The sequence below is a fragment of the Lampetra planeri genome, chromosome 35 (assembly GCF_965212315.1).
Source record: "Lampetra planeri chromosome 35, kcLamPlan1.2.h2, whole genome shotgun sequence".
Taxonomy (NCBI): domain Eukaryota; kingdom Metazoa; phylum Chordata; class Hyperoartia; order Petromyzontiformes; family Petromyzontidae; genus Lampetra; species Lampetra planeri.
Window position 1 is genome coordinate 8,844,372 of NC_136141.1, and position 13,092 is coordinate 8,857,463.

Sequence of the window (13,092 nt, forward strand, 5' to 3'; positions counted from 1 at the left end):
ATCGATGGCGCTTCACCAGCACCCATCTTAACCCCACCTCAATCCGATAGAGTTACTAGAGAGAAAAAACGAATCTCTTGTGACGTTTGTGGGAAAAAATTCCAACTGGCATGGTGCCTAGAATCCGACGTGAAAACGCACAAGGAGACCCATGACCAATGGTGCGGCATATGCGGACGAAGATTTGATCAGCCAGCAACTCGGCTGTGAGTCATGGTGCTGGAAGAATTTCCTTTACCATCGATGGCGCTTCACCAGCAACCGTCTCGACCCTAGCTCACTCCGATAGAGTCACTAGAGTGAGAAAACGAATCTCTTGCGACGTCTGCAGGAAAACATTCCAACTGGCTTGGTGCTTAGAGTCCCACATGAGAATGCACAAGACTGGTGGTCAAAGCTGCAACATCTGCGATCAAAGCTTTGATCAGCCCGACAAACCCAGAAGGCATATGGAGACCCACGGAAAAAACTCTGTGTCAAGGGGCGCACGTGGCATAGTGAATGACGACAATTTTGCCAATGCGGTGTTGAAGATGTGTGAGAGCGACTCGGCTGCGAGTCATGGTGCTGGGAGAATTGCCTTTGCCATGGATGGCACCAGCAGCAGCTTGTCGAATCCTGATGGTGAGGAGGCAAAGTTGCAGACAATGGCACCTTCTGCAAAGGGCGCACCTGCGTGCAACGAAGTTATTGCTAGAGTCACTAGAGTCAGAAGACAAATCTCTTGCCAAGTCTGTGGGAAAGCATTTCAACTGCCATCATGCCTAGAGTCCCACATGAGAATGCACAAGGAGACCCCTGACCAATGGTGTGGCATCTGCGGACGAAACTTTGATCAGCCAGGCAAATTCAGAAGGCATATGGAAACCCATGAAAGGGACTATTGAATATGTCTTCGCTGTTCTATTACCGAATGCTATGTTGGGCAAACAGGACGAATGATCAGGACGAGACTAAAAGAACACCAAAGAAATCTAAAATATGGTCGTAGGGTAGTTGCAGTTCTTTAGCGTCAATATGCTAAATTCCTCTGTTGATATGTAAACTCCTTTGTCAAGGCACTCTGCTCCTCCCACCTAGCTTCAAATACGCTGCCAAGCTTAGCAGTGTTCATTAGGACGCTGTTTTTCTGACAGCTCTGTTCTTCACCTGAGGACGGCTACTTGTGTTGTGGCCAAAACGTCGTGATAATTTAATTTTATAACGTACATTTTTTATTATTTTATTATTTCCCTTCTATGTGACTTTACCGAAAGAACCCTGCAGTCACGAAAGCTTTAAATCGAAATTATCATTGTAATCGTTTGGATAGCTACTGACTTCGTGCTGCATGGAAGTGAATCATCAAATTACCGTTGGTACAGCTATTTTAGTACACACAATGGACACTAAGTGTAGTGTTGTAGAACGACACTACTGTATTGGCCCAGTATGGGGGCTGTAGGCAGGTGTCACGGGGGTCGTGTCAGGCCGTGACACTCTGCGTGAACCCAACAGGACACGTGACCGTATAAAGGGGGGCCAGGGGCTCCAAGGGAGTCACGGGGTTGGAGTTCGGGCCTTCCCGAAGGATCGGTAAGGGGGGCGTGGCCTGGGGCGGGGCTGGCCACGCCGGAGTGGTTATAAGCAGTGTGTGGACGGAGAGCTGGGCTGGTCAGCGCTGTTCTGCTATGCTGCTGGGTCATCTCTGGGATGAAGCTCTCCAGTGATATTCCACGAAATAAAAAAGAAACGTACATGACCATAACAGAAGCCAATGGGTACAGCTGTTTATACACGTACACACATATACACGATTCCTACCGATGGTTGGAACGATTCACTACTGCCGGAGAGTCAAGGAATTGTCATGATTCAGGATCATGAATGCAAACTGTCCACGTTCTCAAACCTGAGTACGATTTAAAAGGTCATAGAACGCCTTTGTCGGAAGCAATTACTTCCCCATGTCACTGCGATGGGCAGATTCATGCCGTTGCAGTCGGCTTACCGTAAGTTCCACAGCACTTACATGGCTCTATTAAAGACAACAGATGACCTCTACAAGATCATGGTAGACCGGTGCGCCACAGCGTTGGTTGACCTCGAACTCTCAGCCGCCTTCGACACCATCGGCCATGAGATACTCATCAGGCGGCGAAGGTCAATGTCCGGTGTATCGGGTACAGCACTGGGTTTCACCCGACTTCTAGTTCCGTCCCATATTTGAACTGGATGTACTGAATATGCTCGCATCAATGAAGACATTGTCATCCATGGGAGAAGACGAGCTACCTGCGTTTGCACTTGTGGCTGTGTCAGATCTCATCTATGCACTCCCCACACACATTGTCAACCTCTCAACTCACTGAAGGTACATTTCCACACGAGTTGAAATTTACTCGTTTTGCCCAGAATATAAAAAATGGCTCCAAAGAAGATCATAAGAATTAAAGACCAATCTCTATTCTTTAATCAGTTATGAAAAGTATTAGAAAAACTAAAAAAAAACTCACAATCTCCTTGCACAGTAAACAGTCTGGTTTTATGAGCATTGCTTTTCCCCTTTTTTTCTGGCAACAAAACAGGTGTTAAGATATTAAAACACCAAACTGAAACCTTTTACAAGGAATTCTATTCTTGTGCATGAGGGCAACATGTTCAGGAGCCACATGCCAATGTCCGAGGTCTGCTGGTCACGACGAGAGGGCTTCAGGAGAAACCTCGTGTAGGTTTACTATCCCTACCCCATTGAAGGAGCACAGACGACAGTGGTTTACGATATCGTGCATCGCTTGGGTTGCATGGTCACAATCGCACTGTGGCTTGACTTTCATTTTAAATTGCGTCGTTTCACGTTGTACGATCTGTTCTGGATGACCACAGTCAAATACTGGAGAGTTTTCCATTTTCCATTTGTGCATCAGGTATCCGCATCTGCCATAGTTTGTGCGGATGCAGTTTTGGGTGGACCATGAGCTTCGTGGAATATCAAACCCAGTAATCTTCTGCGTTGGGTTTTTCACAAATGTGCTATCGGCGTTTTGTCAAGAGACAAATAATCCATTCGTAAATCTCGCATAGCCATGCAGCCCGTGTGTCATTTAAATGCTGTGGGTGGCCTTTTATCTTTTACACAACAGGAGCCAACGCTTTCACATTAGCTGTGCTATGAGATTGTGCGGCGCACGAGAGTCAAGCTGAAATTGTTATTCTCAGAGCTGGAAATAAGAAAATTAAGTGCAAAACGCAAGTTTAATAAGATTGATGTTTTGTGCAGCCACTGCTAACGGGGCTGAGACGATCAACTAGCTAGACTTGAAAACTCGGTTGAATCCTAAGCGGTCAAAATCCAGATTCAAGCCCAGAACCTCATTATTGACAATGCACCGCTTTGATCTCTGAGGCACCCGGCCACTTTGCATATATAGTGTTATGAACATTTTTTCCTTAATGTCACTTTTGTACGCTCACTTTTGCCAAATTCACGTAATTTTTTTAAGAGTGACAAGAGAAAACCCATGTATCTTACGTGATAATTTGTTGTGCTCTGCATTGGCAGTGATTACATAACACTCAAACGTATTTGAGTTATCGACAACTGAGTTTTAAGTTCATAATAATCAACTAATATTATTGCGCACAATTTTGGAAGTGAACTTAAGTTTGCGCGCCACTCAGAGGCGGGAAGTACACTCAAACCTTGCACGGGCAGTGTCGCACACCTACTTGCTGTACTGTCTCTTAACAGCTGGAGGCGAGTGGGCTCACGCATGTCACGTACGCACCTGGAGGATGTCCAAGAAGGAGCCGAGGCCCAGGCTGGGGAGGTTGCACGAGTCAAAGTGCTCGGCAAGCTGCTTCTCCACGCGTGACAGCGCGGGCAGGCCCAGGAGCTCTGCCATCTTACTTGCGTGGCTCAGCAGACGGACCAGCTGCTCGGCTACCGCCTCTGCGAAGGAGAGGAGCAATGCCATTGTAGAGAGGACAACAATGTTGTAACTCGCTCCAATAGGCTCGACAATTGCAACTCTCTCTCCGCCCCCCCACCCCCACGTCTCATCTACGACTCCCCGATACGTTTCATCGCCAGATTCCAGAAGACTAAAAAAACAAGTTTAACACGAAGGCCTTCGCGACCAATATTAGCCGCAATAGAGATTTTTGGATTAGGCCGAATAAATAGTGCATATCTAACCCAAAAATCTTGATTATGGACTCAAAAAAACGCTGGCAGACTTCTCACTCACACCCGTATGCAAAACGATATCGCCCTAATATTCAAATTGTTCAACTATCCCCCGAACCAGTCCAGAATCAATTTCAAGTTCACACTCAGCATTCTGAAGGTCCTCCGTGGTCTGACCCCTCATGTACAATACAAGAAACTACATTTTATTCAGATTGTGCTTTCGATATCGTGTCATGAGACGGAGGATCCACTCGGATCTCTCACAGAGCAGCGAAACCCGTCGTATTGGAGAATGGCCCACAGAAGGGAACATCACAAAGCTACCTCTGACATCGCTTCTAGTGACCTCTGGTCCACACAATAAAGGGAAGCACATTCCATCCCACTCTGAACATAAGAGTAATGTCCGTCGCATAAAAGTTGAGTCGATATTGGACTTGGTCAAATTAGCAGGAAAGTTTTATCACCAAGCACGTGCATCAGTCGGTTGAATGTTAGTTTTTGGCATAGAGATCCGCAGAAAATATATATTTTTGGATCATCCGAGATTTTTAATCATCCGTAGCCATCCTCCCCGTCATTAGCGCGGATAATCGAGAGTCTACTGTAAATGCAAATTTGTCACCTTACTCTCCGGAGGACACGGCGGTCTGTTGTAGGGATTGCTGATGTTGCCGAGAAACGCGGCCGGTTTCTCCTTGACCACGAGGTCGCGAGGAGTCTCGAGCGAGCCACAGCACAGGGCCAACTGAAACAGCTTCCGGGCCAGCTTGTCCCCTTTCACCTGCCCCAGGAAGTCCTGCACGCACTGTCGGTGAAGACAACAAAGGACCCAAACCACGTGCAGCCATTTCGCACTCTTGGGACAAACAGAGGGTGAAACATGCATAGATGTCTGACCGATTTCAATGCCCACTCTTACTTTTGTCTTAACGTGACTGAATTTTGTAAAAGCGATGACCCTAAATGTTATAGAGGAGTGTTAATTCAGTGGTAGAGCAAGTATTTTGATACTGGTGGAAGTATCCACAGACTTGAAACGTATGGCGATTATCACTCATTCAATAATTCCGAGGACAAATGTATTGTGGAAAATATAAGCAGATGCATTAATTTTCTCACACGGTAATTTTGTTGCATTAAGTCCAGACGCCATGGCCCCCACCTTTTTCAGCTTATTCACAAAGATGTCCTCGGCGTTCTGGAAGACCTGCAGCACCATCTCGGCCGCCGGCTGTGTTATGAACTGTCGGCGAAGATCGGCGCTCGTCCCTGGCAAGGGGAACGACTCCAACAAGTGTTTCTTGATCTTGTGTAGCCGGCCCTCCACCTCTTGCTTGATGTCGCACTCGATGCGAGCCATCCCACGGTCCATCGCCTCCCGCTCGCCTTCCTGGCCTTGCCGATCACCTAAACAAGCAAAGCAAAGTGAGCAACCGTGGTGGCCACAGGTGCAGCGCAGTGCTGTAGTTGTGATGATGGAACACGTGATGGACGAGTGGTTCAACGGCGAATGCACGGTGTGCTGGCAATGCACGATTGCAATCGAGAGATGGGGTTGGTGGATCATCCTAGCAGCAGTGGCTTTTGGCGAGCCATCTAACAAAGACAGTCACCGCATCACTCGCTTTTAGACGCACTTCTGCGGCCAACTGGAATGCTCTTCCTTCCAATATTAGGAAGCCACTGGAGCCATGCACTTTTAAATATAGATTGAAAATTAATTTCTTTAGAAGTTTTTTGTGTTCAGTTTGTCCTTCTCCACACCTCTGATTAACATGGTAGGTTACGTACACTGTGAAAAAAGTTCAACATACATAAATGTGGTTTTACCCAATCCAGTTATTTCTGAGATTGGCAAATTTCGATGGTGACGCCGGCACACATGTCCTCCTCATTTATGAATCATATCACGGGATTTTTTTGTTTTTACATTATTTGTGAAACATATGGAAATGCAGTTTTGGTTAATACACCCGCAGTATTAACTAGGGCGACCCCTGTGCTTGAATCGCGAACCTCTGAAACAAGCGACAAATGCACAACCACTCGGGAAAGTAGATTTCTGGAAGAAGCAATACAACCCGTTGCAAACATGATAGTAATTTGAAATGTAGCACTGTACATCAGAACAATTTGAAAGGCGTTAGAGATTTGAAACTAACCAAAAAGAAAGAGGGAAAATAAATATATTTTTACATAATACAGGTTTTTTTTTGGGTAAGATCACGTAAATATATAAATGTCGGTAAACCCACCACCATCCGACACAGCTAATTAGTAAGGTTTGTCACTTAAACAGAACATGCCAATTCGTTACCAGTACAGCACACCGGTTGTGTGTTAGAGCATAGCCACAACATTTACAATCTAAGTACGACGTTTCGCCAGTAATTGCAACCAGTATCATCAGGAGGCAGCCAGATTTGTGTATTGTTTTAATGTATATTTATTTAAATCTATATTTAAAAACAGAAAGAGAAACTGGAACATTATTTTGATTTAAAGCTTTCGTGACTGCAGGGATTCATATTCTTGGTTCTTTCGGTAAAGTCACGTAGAAGGGAAATAATAAAATAATAAAAATATAAAACAATAAAAATTCTCACGACGTTTCGACTGCAACACAAGCAATCATCATCAGTTGTGTGTTGCAGTCGAAACGTGAGAATTTGTATTGTTTTATATTTGTATTAATTTATTATTTCCCTTCTACATGACTTTAACGAAAGAACCAAGAATATGGAACATTATTATTACAGAATTTGGTGGGATATATGTCGAAAAGAGAATGAATCCAGCTTACCTTGCAAGAACTAAGAGATACTGTGGCCTTAATGACAGAGACAGGCAGATCAAATGTTGACGTTTGAATGAAGGCAAATGGACGAAGAACACGAACTGCATTTCACGCAGCCCCATCTCATTCACATAGGCGAGTGCGTCTCGAAACCTTACCACGCCTACAAATATTAACGAACATCGATTAAAGTGGTCCCATTAGATTTACTATTAGTCTGAATCTTTAGTACATATTTAATTCTAGATTTGAAGCTTTCGTGACTGCAAGGATTCATATTCTTAGGTTTTTTCGGAAAAGTCACGTAGGTAAAACATTAAAATTAATAAAAGTAAAATAAAATAAAAATCACGACGTTTCGGAGGCAACACAAGCTTCCGTCTTCAGGTGGAACCGTCACAGCCACGACAGCCGTATCAAGTAAATGAGAGATTGCAGGAGCTACCACTGATTAACAAAAGCGCAATAATTGAGGTTGGTGCATAAAAAGCTCCTTAGGAAAAAACGGCTCTGGGGCCTAAACTACTATCACGTTTAAACATATAAACTGCACGTATACATCAATACACACGTCGCGTAGCATCATTATTTACCTCACCTTTAACAATCTTATTTGACAGACAACTATTACAGGTTTACCATGTTTAGTTGTTTTCTCCTTTTCACAGGTTGAGTCACAAACCGTACCTCTCCATAACAAAGGCTCACCCTCTTAGGCCTCACCTTACCATATGAATAAAAAGTGTGCTGTACTTGGCCCTTCCCCCCTCTCCAACCATTATACTATAAACGGAGTGGTAGCTCCTGAAATCTCTCATTTACTTGATACAGCTGTCGTGGCTGTGACGGTTCCACCTGAAGACGGAAGCTTGTGTTGCCTCCGAAACGTCGTGATTTTTATTTTATTTTGCTTTTATTAATTTTAATGTTTTACCTACGTGACTTTACCGAAAAAACCTAAGAATACATATTTAATGCCTAGGAATACACAAACATGTAAGAGAATACAGTTCCTTTAAACAAATTCAAATATTTGATTTGAAGCTTTCGTAACTGCAGGGATTACTCTTCGGTTCTTTCGGTAAAGTCACGTAGAAAGAAAATAAATTAAATAATAAAATTCGACGTTTCGATTTCAACACAAGCAATCGTAATCAGGTAGAAAACAAACCTAGTGAACTTAGAAATACAATCCAACACAGAGAGTCGGCTAACACAACAGTCAGCACCTCACCTGGTTGATTACATTCTTCCAAAGATGTCTAAATTTGAGAGACAAAACACAGACACGGGGACACACAAGCAGAGAGAGACAACACAGAGACACACACAGAGACACACAACATAGACACACAAGCAGATAGAGACAACACAGAGACACACAACATAGACACACAAGCAGAGAGAGACAACACAGAGACACACAACATAGACACACAGTGTGTCTATGTTGTGTCTCTCTCTGGCTGTGTTTTGTTTCTCTCTCAAATGTAGTAATCTTTGGAAGAACATAATCAACCAGGCGAGGTGCTGACTTGTATTAGCCGACTCTGTGTTGGATTGCATGATATTTCTAAGTTCACTAGGTTTGTTTTCTCTTTCATTTGTACCTGATGATTGCTTGTGTCGCAATCGAAACGTCGTATTCTATTATTTATTTTATTTTATTTCTCAGTGACTTTACCGAAAGAACCAAATAGAAATTCAATTATTGCTAACTACAACCAAAGCCCTTTGAAGAGTCGTATTTTAAAATCAAATGGCAGAGCAAACAAGTTTTATTAATTTCACTGTTTCCATTCTAACATTTCCGAACCTGTGGTGGGCTCATTGCTTGCAGATTAAACACTCAACACGAGTCATCATTATTGAGTTCTTGCGGTTTCAGTGGCACATATCCACAATTTTGCCATTGTCTGTTGTGCAAAATATCGTAGCTTCGACATCTATCTTAAGTATATTATTCCTGTTAAATGATGATTAACAAAAGCGCAATAATTGAGGTTGGTGCATAAAAAGCTCCTTAGGAAAAAAACGGCTCTGGGGCCTAAACTACTATCACGTTTAAACATATAAACTGCACGTATACATCAATACACACGTCGCGTAGCATCATTATTTACCTCACCTTTAACAACAACGACGACGACGAACACAAACACGAGTAAAAGTGTAAATATTAGTGAGCGTGCGACTGACGTGCACGTGGCTGAGGGCCCAACCCACGCTGAGCGGTGACGCGCCGCGTTCAGTGCCGCGTCACGGATTGGCGCCTCGCGTGCACAGAGCGAGGCGGGCAGAGGCAGAGGGGGGCGGGGCGGCGTTGCCTAGGCGACGTCGTCAACAACAACCGCCATTGGCTACAAAGTGGAGGTGACGTCACCACGACGCTTGTGCTAGGCTAGGTGCACGTTGAGGCTACCACGTGTTGAGTGTCGAAAGTTTATGGGGCAAAGGTCGTGGGTCAATTGGTTTGATTTCTATGCAAATAAACCAGTCTCCAACGTATGCACATTTAGATCCGCATTCGGCCGCCAATGGAACAGGTGGAGTGCAAAAGCAAAGTGGATGTACTGATTGTATCTTCATTGCGGGACTCATCCAGCAGTGGAGTGACATGGGCTTCAGGTATCCACGTGTCGACGGGCAATAAACACTGGGGTCACCTAGCGATAAATGTTTGCCGGTGCACATTGGGACCGGCTCACACGTCACTGGCCCCAGGCAGCCCCCAGCCACTGGCGTGCAACGCAGCGAAGGGAATCTCCCACCAATGAGAACCACGCACAACCCAGGGTGCAGTCCTATAACTTGGACTCGCAAACACAACAAAACCGGTAGCTGTCAACCCACACGGTTTACCCGTATTTTGTTGGGGGAAAGTGAGTTTTCAGGTCCATACGGCACATAGCCGTTTCAAAACGGGCAACCTTTGAGTTAAGTCTATTTGTGTATGCTTCTCCCTTGTGATGGGACTATGTAGGATGCACGTTGAGATTAAAAAGGGGCACGGGGTGACCAACAAGGTCTGAATGTGTCTGTAATAAGGTAGGCAATGATAAGGGGTTGCCAGCCATGCAAACCCCACAATACAAAAAGCCAAACGGCCAGCAACAACAAAAAATACTACATAACTGTCCAATGAGTAATTAGATAATTAAGATCATAGAAACACGTTCCTTAAATTGATCAAGTTTATTGTTGCAAGAGTTTGGGGAAATAGGAAGACCGGGTGGGGATTCCAGAGTGGAGCAGTGCAAACTGATAAAGCTGAAAAGAGTGAGGTGACCTGCATGATGGTGAGCGGGTGGGTGAGTAAATGGGTGAGTGTTTGAGTAAACGAGTGGAGAAGTGTGTGATAGGGTAATTGAGTTAGTGACCGGATGCGTGGGTGACTGAATGAGTGGGTTACTGGATTAATGGGGTACTGGATGAGTGGGTGAGTGGATGAGTCGGTGAGTGGATGAGTGGGTGAGTGGGTGAGTGGATGTGTGGGTGATTGAATGGGTGAATAGATGATTGGTTGACTGGATGAAGGGGTGACTGGATGAAGGGGTCACTGGATGAGTAAGTGACGAGATGAGTGCGTGATAGGATGATTAAGTGAGTGGGTGACTGGCAGAGGTGTGGACTCGAGTCATGTGACTTGGACTCGAGTCAGACTCGAGTCATGAATTTGATGACTTGCGACTCGACTTGGACTTGCATAACAATGACTTTGTCCCACCTATGAGATGTGGACTCGAGTCATGTGACTTGGACTCGAGTCAGACTCGAGTCATGAATTTGATGACTTGCGACTCGACTTGGACTTGCATAACAATGACTTTGTCCCACCTCTGGTGACTGGATGAGTGTGTGATAGGGTTATTGAGTACGTGACTAGATTAGTGTGTACTAGGGTAATTGAGTTAGTGATTGGATGAGTGGGTGACCGAGTTGTTTAGTTGAGTGCGTTGCTGTGAACTGCAGTGAGGCGTGGTGGTTGAACGCGGAGTGGAAGAGACGAAGCGGTCAAAGTGTCTGGTAGACCGAGTCCCTTAACGTGGGTGGAGGGGGGAATCAACTAGGTGAAGTTCACTGCAACATTCACCACGGTGGTGGTAGTAGTCGCAGCGAAAAAATGAGTGATACTGATGCGCGTGGAAAGATGCATTAATGACAGGGCTGAATGAAGGTTGAGGCGAGGCGAGGATGCGAGGTGGTGTAGAGGAGGCGAAGAGGAGGGTAGAGGTGAGGTGGTGACGTGGCATAGTGAGGAGGCGAGGTGGCATGGTGAGGAGGCGTAGAGGAGGGTGCCCCGCTCTTGGCGTTGATCTTGGTGAACACGTGTCCGCGCCCCGTCTCGTAGCTCTGCCCGGCACTGATGCAGCCTCCACCGGCCGCAGCGCCCAGCGGCCTCGCCGAGTCCTTGCCCAGCTCCGCTCTGGGCAAGCTCTCCATTGTGCACCGTCTGCTCGCAGCGACAAACACAACGATAAACTACCCCCCCCCCCCCCCCGTGGCCACAAACAGACTTATTTCCTATGGAGAGGTGATTTCTTTAAACAAAAGGAAGGAACAGCAATGGGCTCTCCTTTATCTCCTGCTATAGCGAATCTGTACATGGATAACTTTGAAGCAAGAGCACTTGCTTCAAGTACATTAAAACCATCTTTTTGGTTTAGTTGTTGTCTGCCCACATGGTAAGGATACACTTCATGAATGCATGTCTAAATCATCTCAATTAAAAAAACCCGGCCATACAGTTGACCATGGAAATGGAGGTGAATAACACACTCCCTTTCCTTGGATATTTTGCTTGGACGAGGCCTAAATGGTAAAATAACACACTGCGTTTACCGAAAGGGAACCCCGCACAGAAATCATCTCTCATCAAGACGCTCATACATCAGGCTAAACCAATATCAGATGGTGAAAGTCTGAGGAGAGAGATTAAACATGTCAAAGAAGCGCTACGATTGAATGGCTACAATAATGCTCAAATTAACAGAGCAGTGAATACCAAACCTAGATCGACCAGCAATACTGCTGAAAGCGATCAGATTATTAAAACAATAAAAATACAATTTATCGCGGGAGTAACTGACAAATTAGTTCAAGTTTTTGAAAAGCAAAAAATCTAAGTAAGATTTGTAATGGTACACAAAATTTGAAAAAATTGTATCTTGTACTAAAGATGAATTGCCTAAGTTATCAACATATGGTGTGTATCGGATTAATTGCTTATGTGGCAGATGTTATATTGGGCAGAAGGGACATAACATTAGCGTAAGACTAAAAGAACACCAAATAAATATTAAACACTCTCAAACATAACTGTTGAAAGTTGCAGAACATGCTTTCCAACAACGACACTCAAATTATTTTGATAACAATTAAGTTTTGTGTAAAACTAATTATTACTGGCCAAGACAAATTCGCGAATCCATTGAAACTGACAGAAATACAAATAATTTTAACCGCTCTGACAGCTACAGGCTTAGTGCGGCTGGAAGCGTGTTATTAAGTAATTGTGATTGTAAGATGAGGAGATGAAGGCAGAAGAAGACGTGGGGCGATGTGGTGATGCGGTCGAACGTGGTGGCCCGTGGAGCGGAGGGAGAGATGGCACGGGACGGGGCGGTGTGGAGAAGGTGGCAAGGACGGCGGACCCCACGTGAGTGGGACAAACGCGTGGAAGAAGAAGACATCTTACATTTATCATTACTTATAGAGGAAACATACTAATTAAATGATTACTAATCAATTATATAACTTATACTTATGCGATCTAACCCAAAAACCTTGGTTATGAAATTAGGACAATTTATTAAATATATTGTATACAAGAAAATACAGCAATTGACTAAAAATATTCGGCAATAGATGTTACCTCGCAGCAGTGAAAGTGACGGAATTTCATCATGGAAATGTCCGCTGCACAAAACCTTGAGTTCATCGCCCCACACGTGGTACCTCAGCCTCAGGATTAAATAAATCATCACGAAGTTCTCCGTGTGCATCGTGCGCGCTTCAAATCCGTAGTTGGGCCGCTGTCTTGGCACCCAGCCAGCCGCCTTCTCTTCTTGGGGCAGTCCGAGTCCAGCGCGCTATCGAAGGGCACGTGGTGAACGCTCAG

At 44.8% G+C, this 13,092-nt stretch overlaps 1 protein-coding gene across 1 annotated transcript; it reads right to left on the bottom strand.

Moving 5' to 3' along the window:
* Positions 1-3,773: 3,773 nt before the first annotated feature.
* Positions 3,774-9,238, bottom strand: LOC144730215 (uncharacterized). Its single transcript, XM_078610829.1, has 4 exons — positions 9,100-9,238; positions 5,337-5,581; positions 4,797-4,979; positions 3,774-3,931 (listed from the first exon to the last, which is right to left on the bottom strand). Exons 2-4 carry the CDS (start codon positions 5,544-5,546, stop codon positions 3,923-3,925), a joined length of 402 nt encoding a protein of 133 aa, XP_078466955.1. The 5' UTR covers positions 5,547-5,581; positions 9,100-9,238; the 3' UTR covers positions 3,774-3,922.
* Between the last annotated feature and the right edge of the window lie 3,854 nt (positions 9,239-13,092).